Source organism: Antedon mediterranea, chromosome 4 (genome assembly GCF_964355755.1).
Source record: "Antedon mediterranea chromosome 4, ecAntMedi1.1, whole genome shotgun sequence".
In the NCBI taxonomy this organism is placed as follows: Eukaryota; Metazoa; Echinodermata; class Crinoidea; order Comatulida; family Antedonidae; genus Antedon; species Antedon mediterranea.
In genome coordinates, this window is record NC_092673.1 from 925,755 (window position 1) to 946,361 (window position 20,607).

The window sequence follows — 20,607 nt, forward strand, 5'->3', positions numbered from 1 at the left end:
AATATACAAAATATGATAAAATAAATTAAAATTATATGATGAAAAGGAATATCATTGTCGATTCAACATTATAAAAAAAAGAATTCCTATTTAAATTTAGAATGTTATTATTAGTACAATAAAACAAAGTAACATTATAAAATAAATAAACTACACGCAGACTAAATCATTTAAATATTCTAATTTGAGGTTCCTTGTTTGGAAATCATCTTGTAAAATGGTTAAGTTTGGTTGTACTTGTATCTGTGGCAAGAATATCATAGGTGTTTTCGTCGTTTCGAATAGCATTCTCCATCTTTTCTGTCCACACTATGATGTGCCCATATATGGACATGATGATATACCACTACCATATTTAGGCACCTCACCCTTGTTTTTGTCAAATTATAGTTTGATAATGTACTCAGCTTTAGATGTCTCTATAATGTCAAAATCAGAGCCATATATATATATTATGGCTCTGGTCAAAATTATAGTCGGGCGCCCTCTAATCTGCTGGCTGGCTATTAAAATAAAGTATACAGTTCATACCGATTTTCTAAAAATTGAAATATTAAATACCACTTTGATATAATTATGAGCATAGTTGTGTTAAAAATAAACAAAAATTACCGGCATGGAATTAATAGGTCAACACATGATATTCTTTCTAAATTGTCAACTACAACATTTAGTTTTGTCTATTATTATTTTAGTGTTTATTGTTCTTGTACTTAATGCCTAAAATGGTAAACTTTTTTATTAGATGATTTTTTCTTGTTTAAAAAGGCATACAAAAAAGGATACGGTGTATTCCATGCAATTAAGAGGCAAGATGGTAAAATAAATCTCACATATTGCTCTATCTGTTCAAATATTCATTTTTATACTTCAGACAGAATTAAGGCTTACATAGCTTTCAAAAGAGACATGAACTTAAGAAAATCTTGTCAGACCTCGTTGATTCATTCCTTATAGAATTGAAAATAACATGAGATTTCTTTTTTTAAAGTTTTAAACTTCAGCATCTGATACAACTAAAAAAATATGAATTTTGAGTCTGCGCACTCTCAGTGCCTTGGAGAATAATGGTCACGTGGGGTAAACGGTGACAGATGAGTAAAAACTTGAATCATAAAAGCGCCAGTATCCGTAGTAGAAATCTAGTGAGACGAAGGAATCGTACGGTACGAGCCGCGTACAGGCGGAGCACTTATTTACGCGTTGTGACCACCAATCTACGAACACGTAACATAACACAGAAAAACGTCTGTGGCTACTGCTAATGGTATGACCTGAAAATGATTTCAAAATGTAACATGAGATCATGATTTAGAATATTATAGGCTAGAGGAACGCGTTTTAAATCAGTAATAACGTGTTTAGTATCGTTGTAACATCGTTTCTAAGTGGACTATGTATTGTATTGTAACGGCTTTTTTGGATAAAATGAGAGATGCTGATAATTTCAACAACATTGCCTGGTGGAATATAATTAAAACGGTTACAAACAAAGGTAGGTTAATAAAGACGATAATAGTAATTGCTGATTGTAATGAGTATTATTAAACGTTAAATAATGTATAGTGGCTGTGTTTTCTAATAACACTGGTTACACACAGCGATGTTGTTGGCTTTATTTGTTGAGGCTCTTAAACAAGTAAATTAAATTCACGGGTTGAATACAATAAGTGTGTAGAGACCGACTGGCCACTGCTTATTTCCAATTGCAGTAGTCAATAATGATTGCTTGTATGTCCGCATGTAACTTGATTGGTTATTAGTGAATTGTTGTTGAAGATGAACATTAAGAGTGCTTACTTAAACCTATTTTAGTACCGCATTGTTCGCATAATAATATAGTCTTTGCAACCTTGTCGCATAGAAAAATAGACATTAGGCCGACAAACGGAAGCTTCTATGTTAATATTTAGTTAGAAAATTAGACATTAGGCCGACAAACGGAAGTTCCTATGTTAATATTTAGTTAGAAAAATAGACATTAGACCGACAAACGGAAGCTTCTATGTTAATATTTAGTTAGAAAATAGACATTAGGCCGACAAACGGAAGTTCCTATGTTAATATTTAGTATTTATTTATTATATCTTGTGTGACGAATTGTAATAGTTGAATGATATAAAAACCACGATTATAGTGTGAACTAAACGAATATTCCGAATTTGTTTTTTAAAAACCGTGACTATAGTAACAGAAAATGATCAATTCGTTCTTAGAATGTTTTAACATTTTAAACGTTCAACGTTAATAGAACAATTCAATTATTATTTATAGAATTTAGGCTTAAAAAACCAGGGCTTTAATCCAATTTTAATAACACGCATACAAAATGCAATGAAAATTACATAGGGTTTTTATTTTGTTTTTAATCCTGAGCAATGTTAATCATAGTAATAAAGATTTGAATCTTAATATTATTGATAATTATTATAATGACTTTAATGATTAAAAATAATATAAGCCTAATTTGTTCAAATTTTAATTTTTTTTAAATATTTATGTTATAGCCTCTGAGATATTTTACTGTTTATTTGTCACATGACAGTATGGCAATAAATCATACCGAGTAATATAAAATAGTAATATTCGATGAACAACCATCACAATTAGAATTGTTGGCATTTATGCTGCATTTAAACTTCACCTTACCATATCTTATTTATACCATGATGCACGTTCAATACGACAAAACTTAAATAACAAAAATAATAATGAAGGTGAAGAGTGCATGAGCGACTGAAGGCTTTCTCTAATATCATTCTATTCAACACGTTATAATTAGTTTACAGCCCATCATATTAATTGGAGAAGCAATGTTCATCTAACATGTGCGAGTCGATAATTCTTTTGGACGACGACGACGTGTAGTTCAGTTGTAGACATCGAGTAGATTGGTATTGAGCATCAAACAACCTTCACGTGTTTGTTTCAAAGAAAGCTTTATTGGTGTCAAATAAATTAAACGTTAAAAATAAAAAAAAAGCGCGCGCTTAATTTACCGCATACTCTACCACAACATGTTTGAAACGCTGTATGTACTGTATTACCGATTATTACCGTTTGAAACTCAAACGCGTCAAATTGAAACGCTTACGCGCACTACTGTATTACCGATTATTACGGTTGAAACTCACACGCGTCAACCTGAAACGCGTGCGCACTAATCTGTATTACCGATTATTACCATTTGAAACGCAAACGCGTCAACTTGAAACACGCGCACTAATCTCTATACCGATTACCGTTTGAGTAAAATTACTAAAGTACCTATTTGTGTGCCCTATACATTAAAATACGTCATGCTACGTTTCTCACTGAATATTTATCGTACTGAATGTATCCAAACTGGACAAACAAATAACGGTGCTTTAAAAAAAAAAAATTGCGTGTAAAAATATTCATAGATTAAAAAAAAAGTTAATACACATAATCTTTTATTTATTCATGAGTATAAAAATATATATTGTAATTGAATAACACGTATGCAATCACACTTAGACGAAGGTCTGGGGAGTGCACACATGTTATGCAACACAATTTAATTATTCAATTTTGCATGCATGTAAATAAGGGATGGTGTATATATTTGTTTGAGTATTATAGTTTGTCAACAGTAATTCATTTAGTTTAACAAAATATTGTTAATTGTTTTTAAAGTTATTAATGGATTTTCTCCAGAGTGTGTGACTGATATGCTGGGCTTATACTCTCCTAAATGTAATTTACGATCCAATAATAAGTTGCTTTTATTTCAACCGAAATCTCACCACTTGTTTGGAAATCGTGCTTTTTCTATTAATGCTCCGCGTCTGTGGAATGATATTCCTGAATGGATTAGGCATTGCCATACAATTAATTCTTTTAAAAAATCATTAAAATCATACCTTTTTGCTGAGGCATAATTATGGTATTAATAAAGCATAAAGAAACAGTGTTGTGATTAGCGCCTTGAGCACTTTTAATGGATATGTGCGCTATATAAATTGTTAAACTATATTATTAACAACAATATTGCTGCTAACAACATCATTGTCAACCAACCCCTTCCTCCTTGGTCCGTTTCCAAAGGAGCCGGATTAGGCCTAGGCATATATGAAAAAAACATTCTTGATATACTAGGCTAAGACCCTTTATGGCTATCAGTCATCTTAACGTTTAGAAACAAAGTTTCAAAAGTATTCAGTATTATATAAATCAATAACATAACTTTCATGTAATAATCATTTACCAAAATAAAAAGCTCAATCGATTCTATTGCTTACTTTTAATCTATTTTTAATGAGAGAAAAACATAACTATAAAATCGATAAACTTCAAATTTTCATTAAAACAAAACGGATTATTGTCGTTAAATTCTGAAAAGCATAGATATCATTCCTCATTAATTTATAATTTATTCGCTCCTTTTTGCCTTTTGTGATACACGAGACATTACATCTGTTCATCTTTTACATTTATTCGTTAAAATTTAATTTCAATAAATTACTATTTGTTGTTCAAATACACATTTTGTATTGTCAATGTTATGGATTTTGTAATTTAAATGACCAGAAACACTCTTTTCTTTGATACAAATTCGTGGCTGGCATTTAAAAATCAGTCAGTTCGGTTTTCTATATTTTACACACGTCTTGAGAGTTTAACAAGTTCAGTCCAGAAGTCTTTAATTGCTAAACATAATCAATCCGTAGTAATTATTATCAGTTTAATATCCAGTCATTTATAGAATAGTTACGGACACATGTTTCTAAAGCGAAAAAACAGTATAGGGCCTTTATTTCTCTGAGGACATCAAATACCTTAAAAGGGGGAGGGGGAGAAGTGGAGGGGACAATTTTCATGGGATAAACTTCATTGGGATAACCAGGAAAGAGTGTTACTCTTCCCCAGATAACCAATGCGTGCAGATAATAATGTGCGTGCAGATAATAATGTGCGTGCAGATAATAATGTGCGTGCAGATAATAATGTGCGTGCAGATAATAATGTGCGTGCAGATAATAATGTGCGTGCAGATAATAATGTGCGTGCAGATAATAATGTGCGTGCAGATAATAATGTGCGTGCAGATAATAATGTGCGTGCAGATAATAATGTGCGTGCAGAATAGTTGATTTAGTTAAATTATAATAAATATACATCCTCTTCAAATTTACTAAGAGACCATTACTTTCTTTTTTAACAACGCATGGTGCATGTTGCTTGTATACATAACAGTCAACAACAAACACTTAGGGGAATATATTTATATTATATTATAATATTTCAGAAGATTTTATTATTATACGATACTATAAATTAATGATACATTTTACAATCGTATCAAAGTCATATACTGAATCATGAGATCGATAAATGTACAAAGAACGTGCTTTCTTGTCAGTTTTATTGATATTAGTAACAGATGCTCGTTCGATCGATTTGCAACTGCCCCCTAATGTTATGAATTCCAAAAAAAAGAATGTTACATTATAAGGAGTACACTCGACACGGCAGCGTTTGAATTGCTAAAGTGAGAACTGAAGGCTAGCTTAATTATTATATTCTAATTATAAGATACAATGATTATTATTTGTAATTTATAAAGCACCTTTCCAAAGATCAAATCTATGTACATAATTAACAATATCGACTAACATACAAAAGTGTGTTTTTTAAACAGCACTTTTGAAACAAGTAATTAGAAAAAAAACTGCGAGAACTATAATGAAGGATAGTTACTGGTATCTCTCGATTTAACCATTCATTTCAGTATCTTATCAACTTTGGCCTTATGGTACGCATTTAATTGGGAATCCTAATTATTTTAAATAAATTCACCCGTATGTTGTTCCCATTACAACGATTTGAAGTAACGTAAACGCGTTATGCGTCAAGAGTATACAAATAGCGTTGTAAACAGTTTGTTATTGTGTGAAAAATGTATAAGGTCTTTGCGGTAGCTTGGTTCCCACTTGGACGCACCGCAATGACGTAAGCTCAACGCAAGTGAGTTGACCAATCACAAGCGCCAGTTCAGATGATCCATCGCGTTGTTATTAAAAGCAATTTGACAAATGTTGTCAAATTGCTTGTGGTGCGTTTACGTCCTGGTTTGTGTCCACCAAGTGGGAACCAACCTTTATAGATGACAGACGCGTTATACATACAATCATATACACTTTTGTTTGCAAACACATTACTTTTTCTTCTTTTTGAAAACTTCAATTACCGTGTATCAATACATCTATAATCATTTCCAAATCTAACTTAATCTATATTTATTATATCCGGCGAAGAGATCAGATGCGCCACACTTTTATATGACTCGAAATGCGATCATGTTCCCAGCGGCCAAACCCATCATCACACAGATACATGATTTGTATTCCTTATCACGCATTTATAATTGTACACGTAAGTGATATAAAACGGATTCAACTTTTCTCACATCAAAATGCAAACAATCAAATGTTATTAATAGTTACAAAAAAGACAGTCAACAAATTCCCTCTTGGGTAAAACGTTAACTATTTAGGGCTTTATAAAGATTATTTCATTAATTCGATGATAATTAGAAGAGGTTGGACAGGGACATTGTATTATTTCCCGTGGTTCAACCGCGGCTTTAAGTTTATTCATCAACTTTAATGAGTTGTGTGGGCCGGGTGACAACAACTGCGTCAGATCATGACAACACAGACGCGTAGACCATGACAACACATACGCGTAGATCATGACAACACAGACGCGTAGATCATGACAACACAGACGCGTAGATCATGACAACACAGACGCGTAGATCATGACAACACAGACGCGTAGATCATGACAACACAGACGCGTAGATCATGACAACACAGACGCGTAGATCATGACAACACAGACGCGTAGATCATGACAACACAGACGCGTAGATCATGACAACACAGACGCGTAGATCATGACAACACAGACGCGTAGATCATGACAACACACAGAAGGGCACGGGCCGCCAAGACATCAACTCAGCTAAGACCTTTAATTATCAAAATAAGTTAAAAATAATAAGTTTTTCCGTTTTATAAACTAACGTGTCAAACTTGATATCAAATTGTTAAGATCTCATATATTATAGGCTTAATAATAAACTTGATTATACAGTGGTTCAATCGTTTTCGTTGATAAAGTGCAGTATTATTATAGCTGGTGGTTGTTTTTCCTCTTACTACTATATTAACGAGCCTTACCATAATCGGAGGAATTAAATTGTCAGAAATTTACAAAGCATGCATAAATCGAATGTTAAGCGGTGAAAGATTGTTTAGTACAGATTAGAGAGCAGACGTTGGAGCATTCCCTTGCAACGGTTTGATTAAATTTTTAGCAAAATTAAATGATTTATTCTCGTACTGCAGCCAGAAAGTGGTCTGTACAACGACCAGAATGCCATAAACAAGAGATAGTCACTAGCGATAATATATAACGGTTCAAAATGAATGCTTTGAATAAGTATTGGTTCAATTAGAGTGAAGAACATGATAGAAGGCGGCGACACCGCCAAGAGGATTCGCAAAAAATAAACGACCCATATTAATTCAAAATATCAGAATATTATAGACTAAATAAGATATTTATAGAATAATAAACTGAAATCCCCTTATCTATATCAACTAATGTAAACATTAAAGTATATAAATTGCATTACTTACAATTCAACTGAGGACAACAACCTTCTGAAATGTGCGGATCAGAATGGATCATTGGTATGCAAATTGCGCACACGACATGCAAATTGCGCACATGACATACAAATTGCGCACATGACATGCAAATTACATCGGACCAGAAAAACCCATACTGTACTTACAACTTACTACCATTTTTTGTCAATTTGTCCTTTTTTTCAGAAGTGGTACAACACTAACGCATCCATCTTTTATTATTTTGTAAATTATATTGTACTTCTTCCACGATTTCAATAAGAACCAACAAGTTGGTAAATAAATTAATAATCATCAACACCTACATGTGACGTAACAAGGGTTTCCTAAAGATAGTGATAGTATTACGAGTACTAATGATATATCATTGCATTACGTATACTTGCTGTTTGTCAGCAGTGAATGCACACATTAACATCACATCAAATCAGTACATCTGTAATATAATCGCCTTCTTCTTGTATACATTACGCTTGTATTTTGATTTAATACGTCAAGCTTCTCGACTTTCCTAAACTAGATTTTCGTTATAAGGGATTACGCTTGTCACATATAGCATTTTATTGGGGCTAGAATATCCGAAACAACGTAATTGTCATTGAGTGTCGATAGAGTAGAATTAGTTAAAACACCTGTTTGATAGGATACATTATAATGATTAATCATTCATGAAGTGTTCGTATTCGACACATTCAATAAACGGTGATACGTATTCGAACAGATATATATTTCGAGAGGTAAGTTATTTATGTCTCGCGCGTTAACCCCCACTGTATTAAATCTATTAATAGCCACAATGCAATTAGGAACAGAAATGTATGTTTATGAGCATGCGCATCGGTTAATGTGCGCACTGACGTATTTACCACATAGTCCACTTGTAGTGTTGTTATATAGTTTAGTATTTTTTATTTAAAAATAACATTATATAAACACTCATTAAATTCATGTTATTCAGTACATTCATGTTAAATCAACTAAATAAAACTGTTGTCAAGTTGATCGTGTTCGGTTGTTTTTCGTGACTGATTGTGGCGAGTCCATTTACGCGCAATTCACATAATAGTTTGTTTTAAACTTCCTATACATGGTGACAAATTAGACTCATGGTCGATATGATCTTACTACTTTATTGTAAGTTAGTTTTCACATTGCTTATTTTATCCTCTAAAAGTCAGCAGATATATATCAATCGCATAGCTAAATTTTTCTTGTATTATGTTTCGGCTTGAAGAAATCTACAACATTGATATCAACATGTTTTTTTTTCTTTTTTTGTTACACTCTAACGAACATTACACAAATAATATATTCAAAGCATAACATGTTCCTTTGAGAAAAGAAGTGGCTCTTATACGCGTGGAAATTAACAAGAAAACTGCAATGTTCTTGATGCTAAAAAAGATTGAAAAGTGTTGCTTATTAACTAGATAATAACTGAATGTAATACCGGATTCAGCCATACTCTAGACAATTACTCAATCTAACGGATTGAGCCACAATTACTCAATCTAACGGATTGAGCCACAATTACTCAATCTATTTCAGTATTTAATGTCCTCAGATGAGCTGACCTTCATCTTATATGTATCTCTTTTTGTCATCAAAGTATCATTATTTCGTTCATTTTATTTTTGTGTGTGAGGAACTTTACTGGTGTATACTTTTTAGTATCATTATTCGTTCATGTATTGAGTAAGAATTTGTATCTCTCTATCTTTAACTGTCATTGTTTATTTTTTTGTGTCTGCCTTTACAAGTATCATTACTATACTGATTGTCTTTATGTATATTTGTGTGATATATTGACCACCCTTTTCTTCGTATCGGTACTTTACATTCGCATTTTGTAGGAGTTGTTCTTATTTCTTTCTGTATCATTATTTTCATTCGCTTTGGGAAAACATTATTTTTTTTTCATTCTTTTTTTCTTCCTTTCTTTACACCGTCTTTAGACGCGTACCATTTGTCTTTTTCGGTCTTTTTCGGACGTCTTCTCAGTTGTAAAAACTGCTGCAATGATTTCCTTAGGAGCTCTATTCAGAAAAGCTCTCTTTGTCTGCTAAAATAAGAAGAATACCTTAAGTCTTCTTAACAATGGTAAATGATCTGGACTCCTCATACTCAGTTAGTCAGTCAGTCAACCTTCTGTTGTAAAGGATTACCGATTTATTCTAACTGTAAGCTGTCTGTATACTGAGCATAATCGTTCGTCTTCTCGCGGCAGCTTTGGGTTTCTTACGTTAGCGATGGATTCATTAGGTAACTACATTTCCATCATTGTTTACACACCTTAAGGAATAAATATAAATCTTTTTAAAGAAAAAAATATTTCCTTAGGGCAGGTGTTTACTCATGGTTTGTTTTCAGTTTGCCGATTGTCATCTATTGTACAATGAAATGAAAACAATATATTTTTCACGATAAATGAGAAGTGATCACCGAGATGCGCAATATTTACCTTTTCCGTTGATTTATATCACGTGATAAAATTACGTTTTTAAATTCTTGCTCGTTTATTTATTTTCTAAATGCTACAATCAATACACGTCATTTGTGCGCTTGTCAAAATGTCGTTTTCGATTTATTAACTATTCACTTTTGGCTAAAAGTTTTTTTTAAAGTAGGTTATCTCTGTGATATTCTATTTCGCATTAAATATTGCACTACATTGAAATTAAAATTATTTTCTATCACAGTTATTCATCACAAGTAGTAACGCAATCGGCAATTGAACTCTGAACTCGGTCAATTCTTCTGAATTAAATGCGTCAACCCAATCAAATGCGTCAACTAAATCTATTGCGTCAACCCAACGAAATGCGTCAACTCAATCAAACCCTACCCAAAAAGTATGATTGTTGTTCTAAATATAATAGCAATACGTTTTTATATTTATTCACACGCTGTAGGCCTAGAATAATTCATCTTTTTAAAAAACTTCAATTTCTGAACATTGTGGAGGTTGTAGAAAGGCAAGCTTTTTTAGGAAGTAGCTGGTTCCATGATTTTTAACACAACATATGAAAATGTACAGTATTCTTCGTACATCAAATTATATAGAAACAACATTTTCTATTCAACTTACACATATACAAAATCAATCTAATTAGGACTTCAAATTAGCTAAGTGAATAAATGAATATGTACATCCTAAACACCATCTGAACACTTGCGACGTGTAACATATGTACATCCTAAACACCATCTGAACACTTGCGACGTGTAACATATGTACATCCTAAACACCATCTGAACACTTACGACGTGTAACATATGTACATCCTAAACACCATCTGAACACTTGCGACGTGTAACATATGTACATCCTAAACACCATCTGAACACTTGCGACGTGTAACATATGTACATCCTAAACACCATCTGAACACGCGACGTGTAACATAATGTACATCTTAAACACCATCTGAACACGCGACGTGTAACAACATTACTATGATTTACATTACTAAGGATTTTGAAAACATTACAATGTGCGAAGAATCATTTTTACGATAATGACTATTGTACTTCACTTCACATATTCAATTTTCTACATTGTTTCTAACATTTATAGATAGATTAAACATTATTAGTTATCTATAAAACGTTTCTTGACGTTTTTATTTTCAGTTAAATAATTGCAAATTTTATAGGCTAAAAATTGATTTTTAGGGGTCTTTGTTGAAAATTCGAGGGCGGGGTAGATACATTATTATTACTAGGCGGCTGCTATATGTACGCGTACGTGTACATAGACACAAGGGTTGAACGTCAACTACGTCATCATTGCTTGGTGTTGATGATGATATAATTTGTACAGCTATCTAATAAGGTTTCCAACTGATTGTCACTAGTTTATTTCGCCATAGGCCTACGAAAACATCGATTGGACGAATAATGCAATTAGCGGTCAGATAGTTTGTATACTATAACTCAATAAGAGCTTGATTATCTAATTACAGGGACGCAGAAGTTAAATGATCTCCCTCATACAAGATTAAATGACATGTAAATAACAAGCAAATGAAATTCACCTGGTTGTGGCAATCAAGTTATTTTAACATAAAGCTTGGTTTTCTTTGAATGCGCGCAACGCAACGACGTTGTCACCAATCACAAGCTACAGTCTGGAAGAACCATCCATCGTGATTGGTCAAATTACTTTTCGACGCGCTAACGTCGTCCCGGCGTTGCGTCGTCCAATTGGGAACCACTTAAACGTGACATGCGTAGTGGTTATTTTGTTTGAAATTGATAATGAACTCAAATTAATTATGGTTCGGTTTTATGGTAATTTAAGATTCAGTCATACACCCTTGTAATTATTATCAGTTATCATTTAATCACACGATAAATGTATGTAAATGTTATATTTTTATTTAATATACACCCTTCGCAATTACCGGTTCCTATGTTGATGCGGAGGACAGGAGGACGGTCGATATACACGACGAGGTTAGACACTGGAATCAATGTAATGTTCGCGGTGTATGTTCGAATCAGATAAATTTTGAAATGCAATACCATGTACCACTAGTCAATTGATGTTCCGAAATCGATCAATTATAAAATTCCATAATTGGAATAATTTTATGTGACATTTCGCATTGTCGATCGTGTGTGAGTTCAAATATTTTATAATGTGGTGAAACCATTTAATCAAATGTCGTATACTAATTTCAATTTAATTCTACGATGACGCACATTAGGTTCGATTGACATAATTTGTATGTGACTAATTTAAGCGTTTGAACTATCTCCATGATAGATTCTTCAAAATTATCCAATTTAGCTTTAAAATGTCAAAACATATAATGTAGATTTTGTATTGGTCGGTGCATTTAGATGTAAAGACTATTAGACGATCTGACTTCTTGTAACGCGGGAGTCTATAGACCCACAGGTAACTCGTGACTCTAACACCAGACCACTTCAGGGCCTAACTCGGGGCATTTTCTATTTATTATAGACCACTGGCTCTAACTCGAGACTCTTTCTCTACTCCCCCCCCCCCGCATGTAAACTCACGGCCACTTGGCCTATAACTTGGGACACCCTTTCTTGAACCACGACCCACACCCTCCTCCGAGTTACTGCTTGTGTCCAAATTGAATATTGCTTCACTTTTATATATAATATAATATAATATTGCAATTTGAATAACTTATGTGTAACGGTTTGAATAATGAGAACTGAGGATCGAATCAAGGCGATAATACAAACGGACATCATAGTAAGAACTGATGTAAACTTATCAACCATGTAATAAAAAAAATGTTACTCTCCCGAACGTATAAAATTGACACTTGCTACTTATATTATAATATTCTCATCTTTCATATTTAATTTTCACATTAAAACCTATTTCTATATATTATAATTAGGTTGTAGCAGCTCATCTCAACAGACTTCAACGTTAGCATTGTCTGGCCATCGTATAGTTTGAATCCAGCCCAGGAGATATTATGTTGTCGATAATAATAAAGCCACAGTGACGTGTTTCAAATTGCGTCTTTTTTGTAAACATCCATTATTTTCTTAAATAAAAACGATTATGTTATACTAAAATAGATTATTATGTTTATATCACGAACCTAGAACGATTCAGTGTGGTGTACTTTTATACAACATCCGGCTAAAAACACAATACACAACTTGAATGTGATTAATTATCAAACTCGTATTAATTTAATGTTTAATATGCATATTAATCAATCAAAATAAAGGTTAGTATATACAATATTCAAAATAACAAAATAGGCATTCAGCATTATGGAATAAATATCAAATTAATATATGTTATTATACAGATCAATTCATACATATACTCCAAATATAGATATTAGCTCTCTCTGCCGTGATGTCTCTGGTTGTTTTCAAGAATCTCCAGTTTTCATTTTCAACGACAAATTGTTAATAAGAAAGTATTTTAAAGTATATACGCTAAGATATGTATGTAAACATCTTTAAAAACACAATGGACAAGATAAAATATTTAAATGTTAAGATAAAAGTACTGTACAATATATATGTACATATATAAAAGTGGGATGAACTCACGTAAGACAAACAAAACAATACAATTAATATGTTAATATACATATCAATTCATACAGTGTACACTAAATAGATATTAGCTCTATCCAAGAATACCCAGTTTTCATTTTCAAAAACAAACGAGATGATAAAATAAAAATGTACTTTCTATTGTTAATATCATAAATATATCATATATATACTGTATATATATCGATAAAGAACGTGTGTTGGATTTACAGAGATTCATTGAACTAATAAGTCGGCCATGGCTGCTGCTATCATCAGTAATGCTGCTGCTGATAATATGAAACGCTGAAGAATCGAACGAACTGCTGCTGCATAAAATGGCTACAATTCCGGTTGCAGCCTCTTGCCTCAAATTAATAACATGGCAACATTTTATAACAAATTACATAAATTGACAATCAAGCGTTAAACTTTTACCGACGACCAGATTGATTTAGTCTGTCTTTTTTTATTTCGATTTTCATTTCACTTTCTCCTTCGTAATGATAATGCAAATTAATGTTTTATAATCGTAAGGACATTTACTCATGATTGATTTGGGGTGTCGGCAAGGAGAAATTGCAGGTAAATGATTTCGTATAAATTTTCGTTTAAAAAATACTGGTGTCAGCGATCACTTTCGGGACAGGGGATATTTTAGTGGTGTTTGTGGTTGTCCTATTATAATTATTCAGATTCAGATTCAGATTCGATTTATTAAGTCATTCATACATAGTATAATGATAATTGTTTTCTTGGCAGAAAAACACAAACAAAACAATACACACATAATATTTACATTCATGATCAACTTGGAAACTAACAACAATAACTGACCAAGCAATAAAAACAGACCTAATGACCTATCTTTTAAACTCATTTTTGTGTAGTATAATATTGTTTATAGATGATTATGTTTTTTTCGACCACCGCTATACCGACTGGCTCGACAGGAAGGATACATTATGTGCATCATCATCTTCCTATCCATGCTTCCTGCCATATGGATAATGTATAAACAATACACACAAACAGCAACAACAACTGATCAAGCAATATAAAAACAGACCTATGATCTATATCTTTGAAACTCATTGTTGTGTAGTCTAATAGTCTAATATTGTTTATAGATGCATGTTTTTTTCGACCACCGCTATCGAATGACAGGAAGGATAGGCCTACATATGTGCACCATCTTCCAATCCTTGCGTCCTGGCACTCCTATGGATAATGTTATATTTAAATCAGAATTAGTAATTTAACTCTTTCCTGATTTTATAGATACAATTTGTTTATGTACAGGCTAGTGTCCTTTACTGCTAACTGTTTACGCGATTGATTGCATATTATGATGTAAGTGATTCACGATAACTCTTATTATTGCTAATTAACTAACTTCAATTACTAAGTAACTTATCATAATAGAAGAAAAGGGGGGCCAGTATGCATCCATTAGTCTCTGTGCGTAGTTGTGTGATTGAGTGAATGTCGAATGCGTTCTATTTCGTTTCCATCATGATGTAAAGACGATATATGTATGCTTGTTTGTGATTTATAGATTTATACACACTTTAAGTTGAGCGCATGCGTGTACATGTTGTTTGACATGGAATCAAGCAGTACATAATACAAGCTATACGTTAAATTTACTGTTACAAAAACGAAGCGTAACGCAGTCTCAATGAACTAAACGATTTATTCGTTTCTTTCAGAGCCTCGATCTTGATAACTAACTATCCATGTTTTTGTTTATATTTCAGAAAACGAATGAAAGCAATGAATCATTATTTTCAACACTGATGACCGAAGTACAAAGAAAGCATTTACGTTGGTCACAAAGCGTTTGTAATGAGGAAACGCGCAAAATTGATCCTCGTGTTGGCATTTCTTGTTTGTATATTTAGTTCACGACGATTTTCAATTTAATCTCTGAAACGCGTTTAAAATGTGTATGACGCATTCCGTAACGCATAGGCGTTAAGTATGTAAACCGAATATTTACTTTAAAGACAAATGTTATTTAACTGTCAATGCAATAATATTTATTTATGATAGACTGGTTTTAATGTTGCTGAATTAAAAAAGAAAAATGGAGTATCCTGATGAAAACATTACATTGAATAATGATGATATTGATACCACCAATCATAAATCTTATCAAATTATTTTACCAGCCGTTGCAGTGACAATAGTCATAATCGCTATAATATTTGGGAACTCTCTGGTTTGCATTGCTATCTGGAAGATTCGTTCGTTAAAAGGCATACAAAACTGGTTTTTATTTTCACTTGCCATTAGTGATCTGATGGTCGGTGTACTCATTATGCCTTTTGGAATCGTTAATAAACTTCTTGGAACGTGGGTGTTTGGTAGTATATGGTGTCAAGCGTGGAAATGCCTTGATGTCAACGCATGTTCAGCCTCCATATTAAATCTCTGCCTTATAAGCGTTGATCGATATTTCTCGATCATCAAGGCCGTTAAGTACACGCGGTGGAGGAACGCGTTTCGCGCCAAAGTCATGATCGCGTCCGTCTGGATTCTGTCTGCCTTGATCTCATTACCACCTCTGTTTGGTTGGCAGGGTAACAACGATGACGAGGGTAGTGCAGTTTGCAGATTAAGTGACAATAAAGCCTATATTATATACTCTACTTTATGTTCATTTTTTATACCCGCGTTTATCATGGTTTACATATACATTCGCATTTGGTTTGCAGCTAAAAAACACGCAAGAACGTCTATTCGAAGTGTATCCGCAAAGACAAAAAAAACAAAAAAAGGGACGTATGAAATGGCAAATAACGCGACAGACCAGACTTGCGTTGACCAGTTAGAACCAACAAGTGGCGGTTCAGACGAAGTTGAGCCACCGTCATCACCACAAGAATCGTCACAAACTGATAACAATGAAAGGGACGAACAGGAGCAACCGAAATGGAAATGGGAAAAGAACGAAGAGGGACATACGACGCCAGGAAGAGATACCGTCATTGATAAAGATACTAAAGTTATCGGCTGTGATAAAACCGCTCTTGTTAAAGAAGGTGCGAAGGATAAAAACGGTTTAGCGACAGAAAATGGCAAACACGTCTCCAAAGAGTCGGAAATCGACCGGCAAAAACGGAAGCTAGCGCAAACAAGAGAACGGCGGGCCACGTTAGTTCTGGGAATAATAATGGGTGGTTTTATTTTATCGTGGTATCCGTTCTTCCAATTGTACTTTATTACAGCGATATGTGAAAAATGTCACTTTCCAGATTTGTTATTTGCGTTTTTCGAATGGATTGGGTATTGCAACAGTGCAATCAATCCTCTCATTTATACATTTTTCAATCGTGACTTTCGAAAAGCCTTTAAAAAATTACTTGGATGTGGACGTTGATCCGTTTCACTAGTGGGATCACATTTGAAGACGCGCTAGCGTCGGTAAAACAGCAGAAACGCCTAACATTCCTGTGTGGCCATTACGCTGTACAGGATTACGGTCAGTATATCGCGATGTTTCCATGTAATAATTCTAGATTTATAAGAGTAACTATATATACATTAATATATTTTCATGAAGTATTTATCGAAATGTTAAGTTGATTACCTGGTCGACTAATGTGTCCTTCCAGTTAGTGTTAAACACTTATTGATTGTGTACTGGTTGCAGCTCATTTAGTATAAAGCATGCGCAATGTAATGAGGACGATGCCATTAGGGCATATGTCTTCTGTATATCTTCTCTATGTCTTTCAATGTAAACATACATGTGAATGTGTACATAATGTAAATGTATAAATTATCAGTTGTATTGTATATTTGAAGTTTACTGGGATTGACTTGTAGGATATAAACATTAACATAGATTCGCAAAGTTATACTATAACATAGAATAGTATTACTGTATAAGCTATATAAAATCTTTATGGGGAAATGTATAATGATACGAATGCATAACCCGTGCACTGTACTGATGAAGTTCGGTAGGCCTATGAACTTTTACTGAAATGTAAGGGCCTATTGTTTGACAGTGTAACTATACACAGCATAGTAATGTGGGAAATTGATTGGTTTTTACCAGGACGCAACGCAATAAAGATATATGGGCAACGTAAGTTATTTGACCAATCACAAGCAAAAGATCACCCAACTATTGCTTTTGATTGGCCAAATTACGTGTGTTGCGCGTAGATGTCACCTGCGTTAAAAATCCTATGGTAACAAATGCGTTATCCGTTACGTAATAACAATGTTAGCCTATCAACATCACTGTACAGCAGGAGTGCTTCTCAACTAACCAATCGATATGCTAATAGTTACGTGTAATCAAATAATTATATATTAAGGACCTACGTTGAGAGGTGAAAGAATCAATATAATAACATTATTAGATGATCGTCGTAGGCGAACGAACGCGCTCAAGTCCTTAGTGAGTGGGCACGTTACAAGAAGGGTACTTAATAACATCAATATAATACTAATACTGTATGGTTACATCGCTGTACTTAATTACATTAATATTATAGACCAACACTTATACACATCATACGGTTAACGATCGTGGCACTTAGAACCAACTCAAAACTTTAAGCAACTCTTGATTTGTACTGGGATGACCAGCGCGTGGATGATTCGATTACGTCTGGACCTCGTCGGACAACTCGTGTTAATGATCGATTGTATCACCCAATTACTTGATTTAGTCTAAAATCAGTACAATTAGTTCTGGTCTGATTTTGTTCGAATCCTAATTAAATTTAGACCAAATCACTACAAATTTAGAATTTTGTCGAGGTATTGGAGAAACCTTTCGTTATATAATGACCTTTACTAAGATTTCTGGTTATAACTGTACAATATACAATTGGATTACTTGTAATTCTCCCATACGTATACAATGCCAACAATTAGGTTATAAATACATTACCTTTAATTCCATTACATTCTATTGTATAAGACCAACATGTCATTACATAAAATTGTGTTACATTAAATTGTATTGCATTTACACTAAGGAACATTGAATTATGTTTCCATTCTTCAAGTCTATAATGTATTTATCATCAATGCACAATATAATACAATATATTCTATTACCATAACATAATATACCACCACCAGTTTCACTAGTTAGATGTAATTATTATATTATTACATTCATATTATGTCATATTTCCATTCTGTTGGCCTACGTTGTATTCCTATCAACATATCAATAGATAATATTAACAGATTATTTCATTATGTCTTATATATTCAAATACATTCAGTAATGGTTAAAATGTACGGTACATTACATTATAATATAACTCCAGTATCCAGTAGTGCCCCCCCCCCCCACCCCAATATATATTGATCACAGTGTTTTTATTTCCCTTCTTTCGTTTCCCTTTAACAAAATAGCATGAATTTACTACAGATAACCTATGCATATTATTCAAGCCTGTAGCCTGAAGTGCCCTTTTAAAACTAAAGATCAGCAATGAAAAATGGTATATGGATATTACTAGCCTGTGACGATGTATTTTCCTTTTGTGAAAAAACGAACCTTCTGTAAAAATCTTGGCTATGGGCTTGATATTATACATAACAATATTGAACTACAAGCATTACACTACAGTATGTACAACAAAAAACACAAGAATATAATACATCATTAAACCAGTATTAAAACACAATACAATTATACACACAACCATAAAAATACTAGCTAACATAATACTATAAATAGCAATATCAATGCAAGTATGGTGGAAAAATACAATAGAGATACTGTAGTAAAAGATAGGGAACATTGATTCACTATTACCTGAAAACAATGCGTATAGCAATATAATACAAACATATAATATAAACAAAACCAAACATATCCACCACTCCCTCAAACAATAAGAATGTTGTACAGCCTAACATAGCTACTGTTCACAACAACACAACAATAAAATCTACATAATAAAAAGGAACAACGGTCACACTATACAGCCACATCACAACCCAGCATACTTTAAATCAATATGAATCATCACAAAATTAGTATAACATACACACAACATTAACTAACATGAATCAACGTAACATACAACACAACAAAACACATCCCATTATGCAAAACATGTCACAACACATTAAACAGCACTAAACAACAGAAGGTAATGATTAATTACCTGTCTCAACACAACATTGCTGTAACATACACACATTCGACATAAACTAGCATTAATCTACGTAACACACAAACATAACAAATCACATCCCATTATGCAAAACATGTCACAACACATCAAACAGCACTAAACAACAGAAGGTAATGATTAATTACCTGTCTGAACACAGATAAGATAATGTGAAACAACATTACTCAAAACTAACCGACATTATATAACGATAAATAACATGAAACAACACTAACCACATAACATTTACCACTAACACAACATACTGTAAATCAACATTACTCAACACAACACTAATCCGATGAAACATAATGCCTAACAACATGACTCAACATAACACCAAGCATTACATGACAAAAGATAATGTGGAATAACTTGGTTCAACACATTCCACTCGGCAGTAAACCGACAAAAGATAATGTTGTACAACATAGTTCAACATAACATAACACCCGGTACTAAAACGTATAATAAAAATAACATAACTCAATACAATATAGCAAACACACACATACACTAAATTGACACAGCATAATTTGAACGAAAGCAATGCCCAATAACATAGCACACAAAACTAACCGACATAACAGAATTAAAGTGCACAACATAAACCGACATTATGATAATAATAACATGACTCTACATAAGATAGACACAGCTCTAACCGAAAATAAAGCGAAACAACGTTACTCAGCACAACACTCAATACTAAAAGA

The 20,607-nt window shown here is 33.1% G+C and overlaps 2 protein-coding genes across 3 annotated transcripts in view; one reads left to right on the plus strand and one right to left on the minus strand.

Moving 5' to 3' along the window:
• Window positions 1–20,607, minus strand: part of LOC140046095 (fibroblast growth factor 8-like) — a 251,885-nt gene that overhangs the window by 95,128 nt on the left and 136,150 nt on the right. The gene's annotated exons all lie outside the window — the stretch shown is intronic.
• LOC140046083 (alpha-2C adrenergic receptor-like) lies at window positions 1,159–20,044 on the plus strand. Of its 2 annotated transcripts, none has more exons than XM_072090595.1 (2): window positions 1,159–1,495; window positions 15,491–20,044. In XM_072090595.1, the coding sequence occupies exon 2, from the start codon at window positions 15,820–15,822 to the stop codon at window positions 17,113–17,115; it is 1,296 nt and encodes a 431-aa protein (XP_071946696.1). In that variant the 5' UTR covers window positions 1,159–1,495; window positions 15,491–15,819; the 3' UTR covers window positions 17,116–20,044. The 2 variants fall into 2 exon arrangements, with proteins under 2 accessions (XP_071946696.1, XP_071946697.1); XM_072090596.1 differs by lacking the exon at window positions 1,159–1,495 and adding an exon at window positions 15,049–15,083.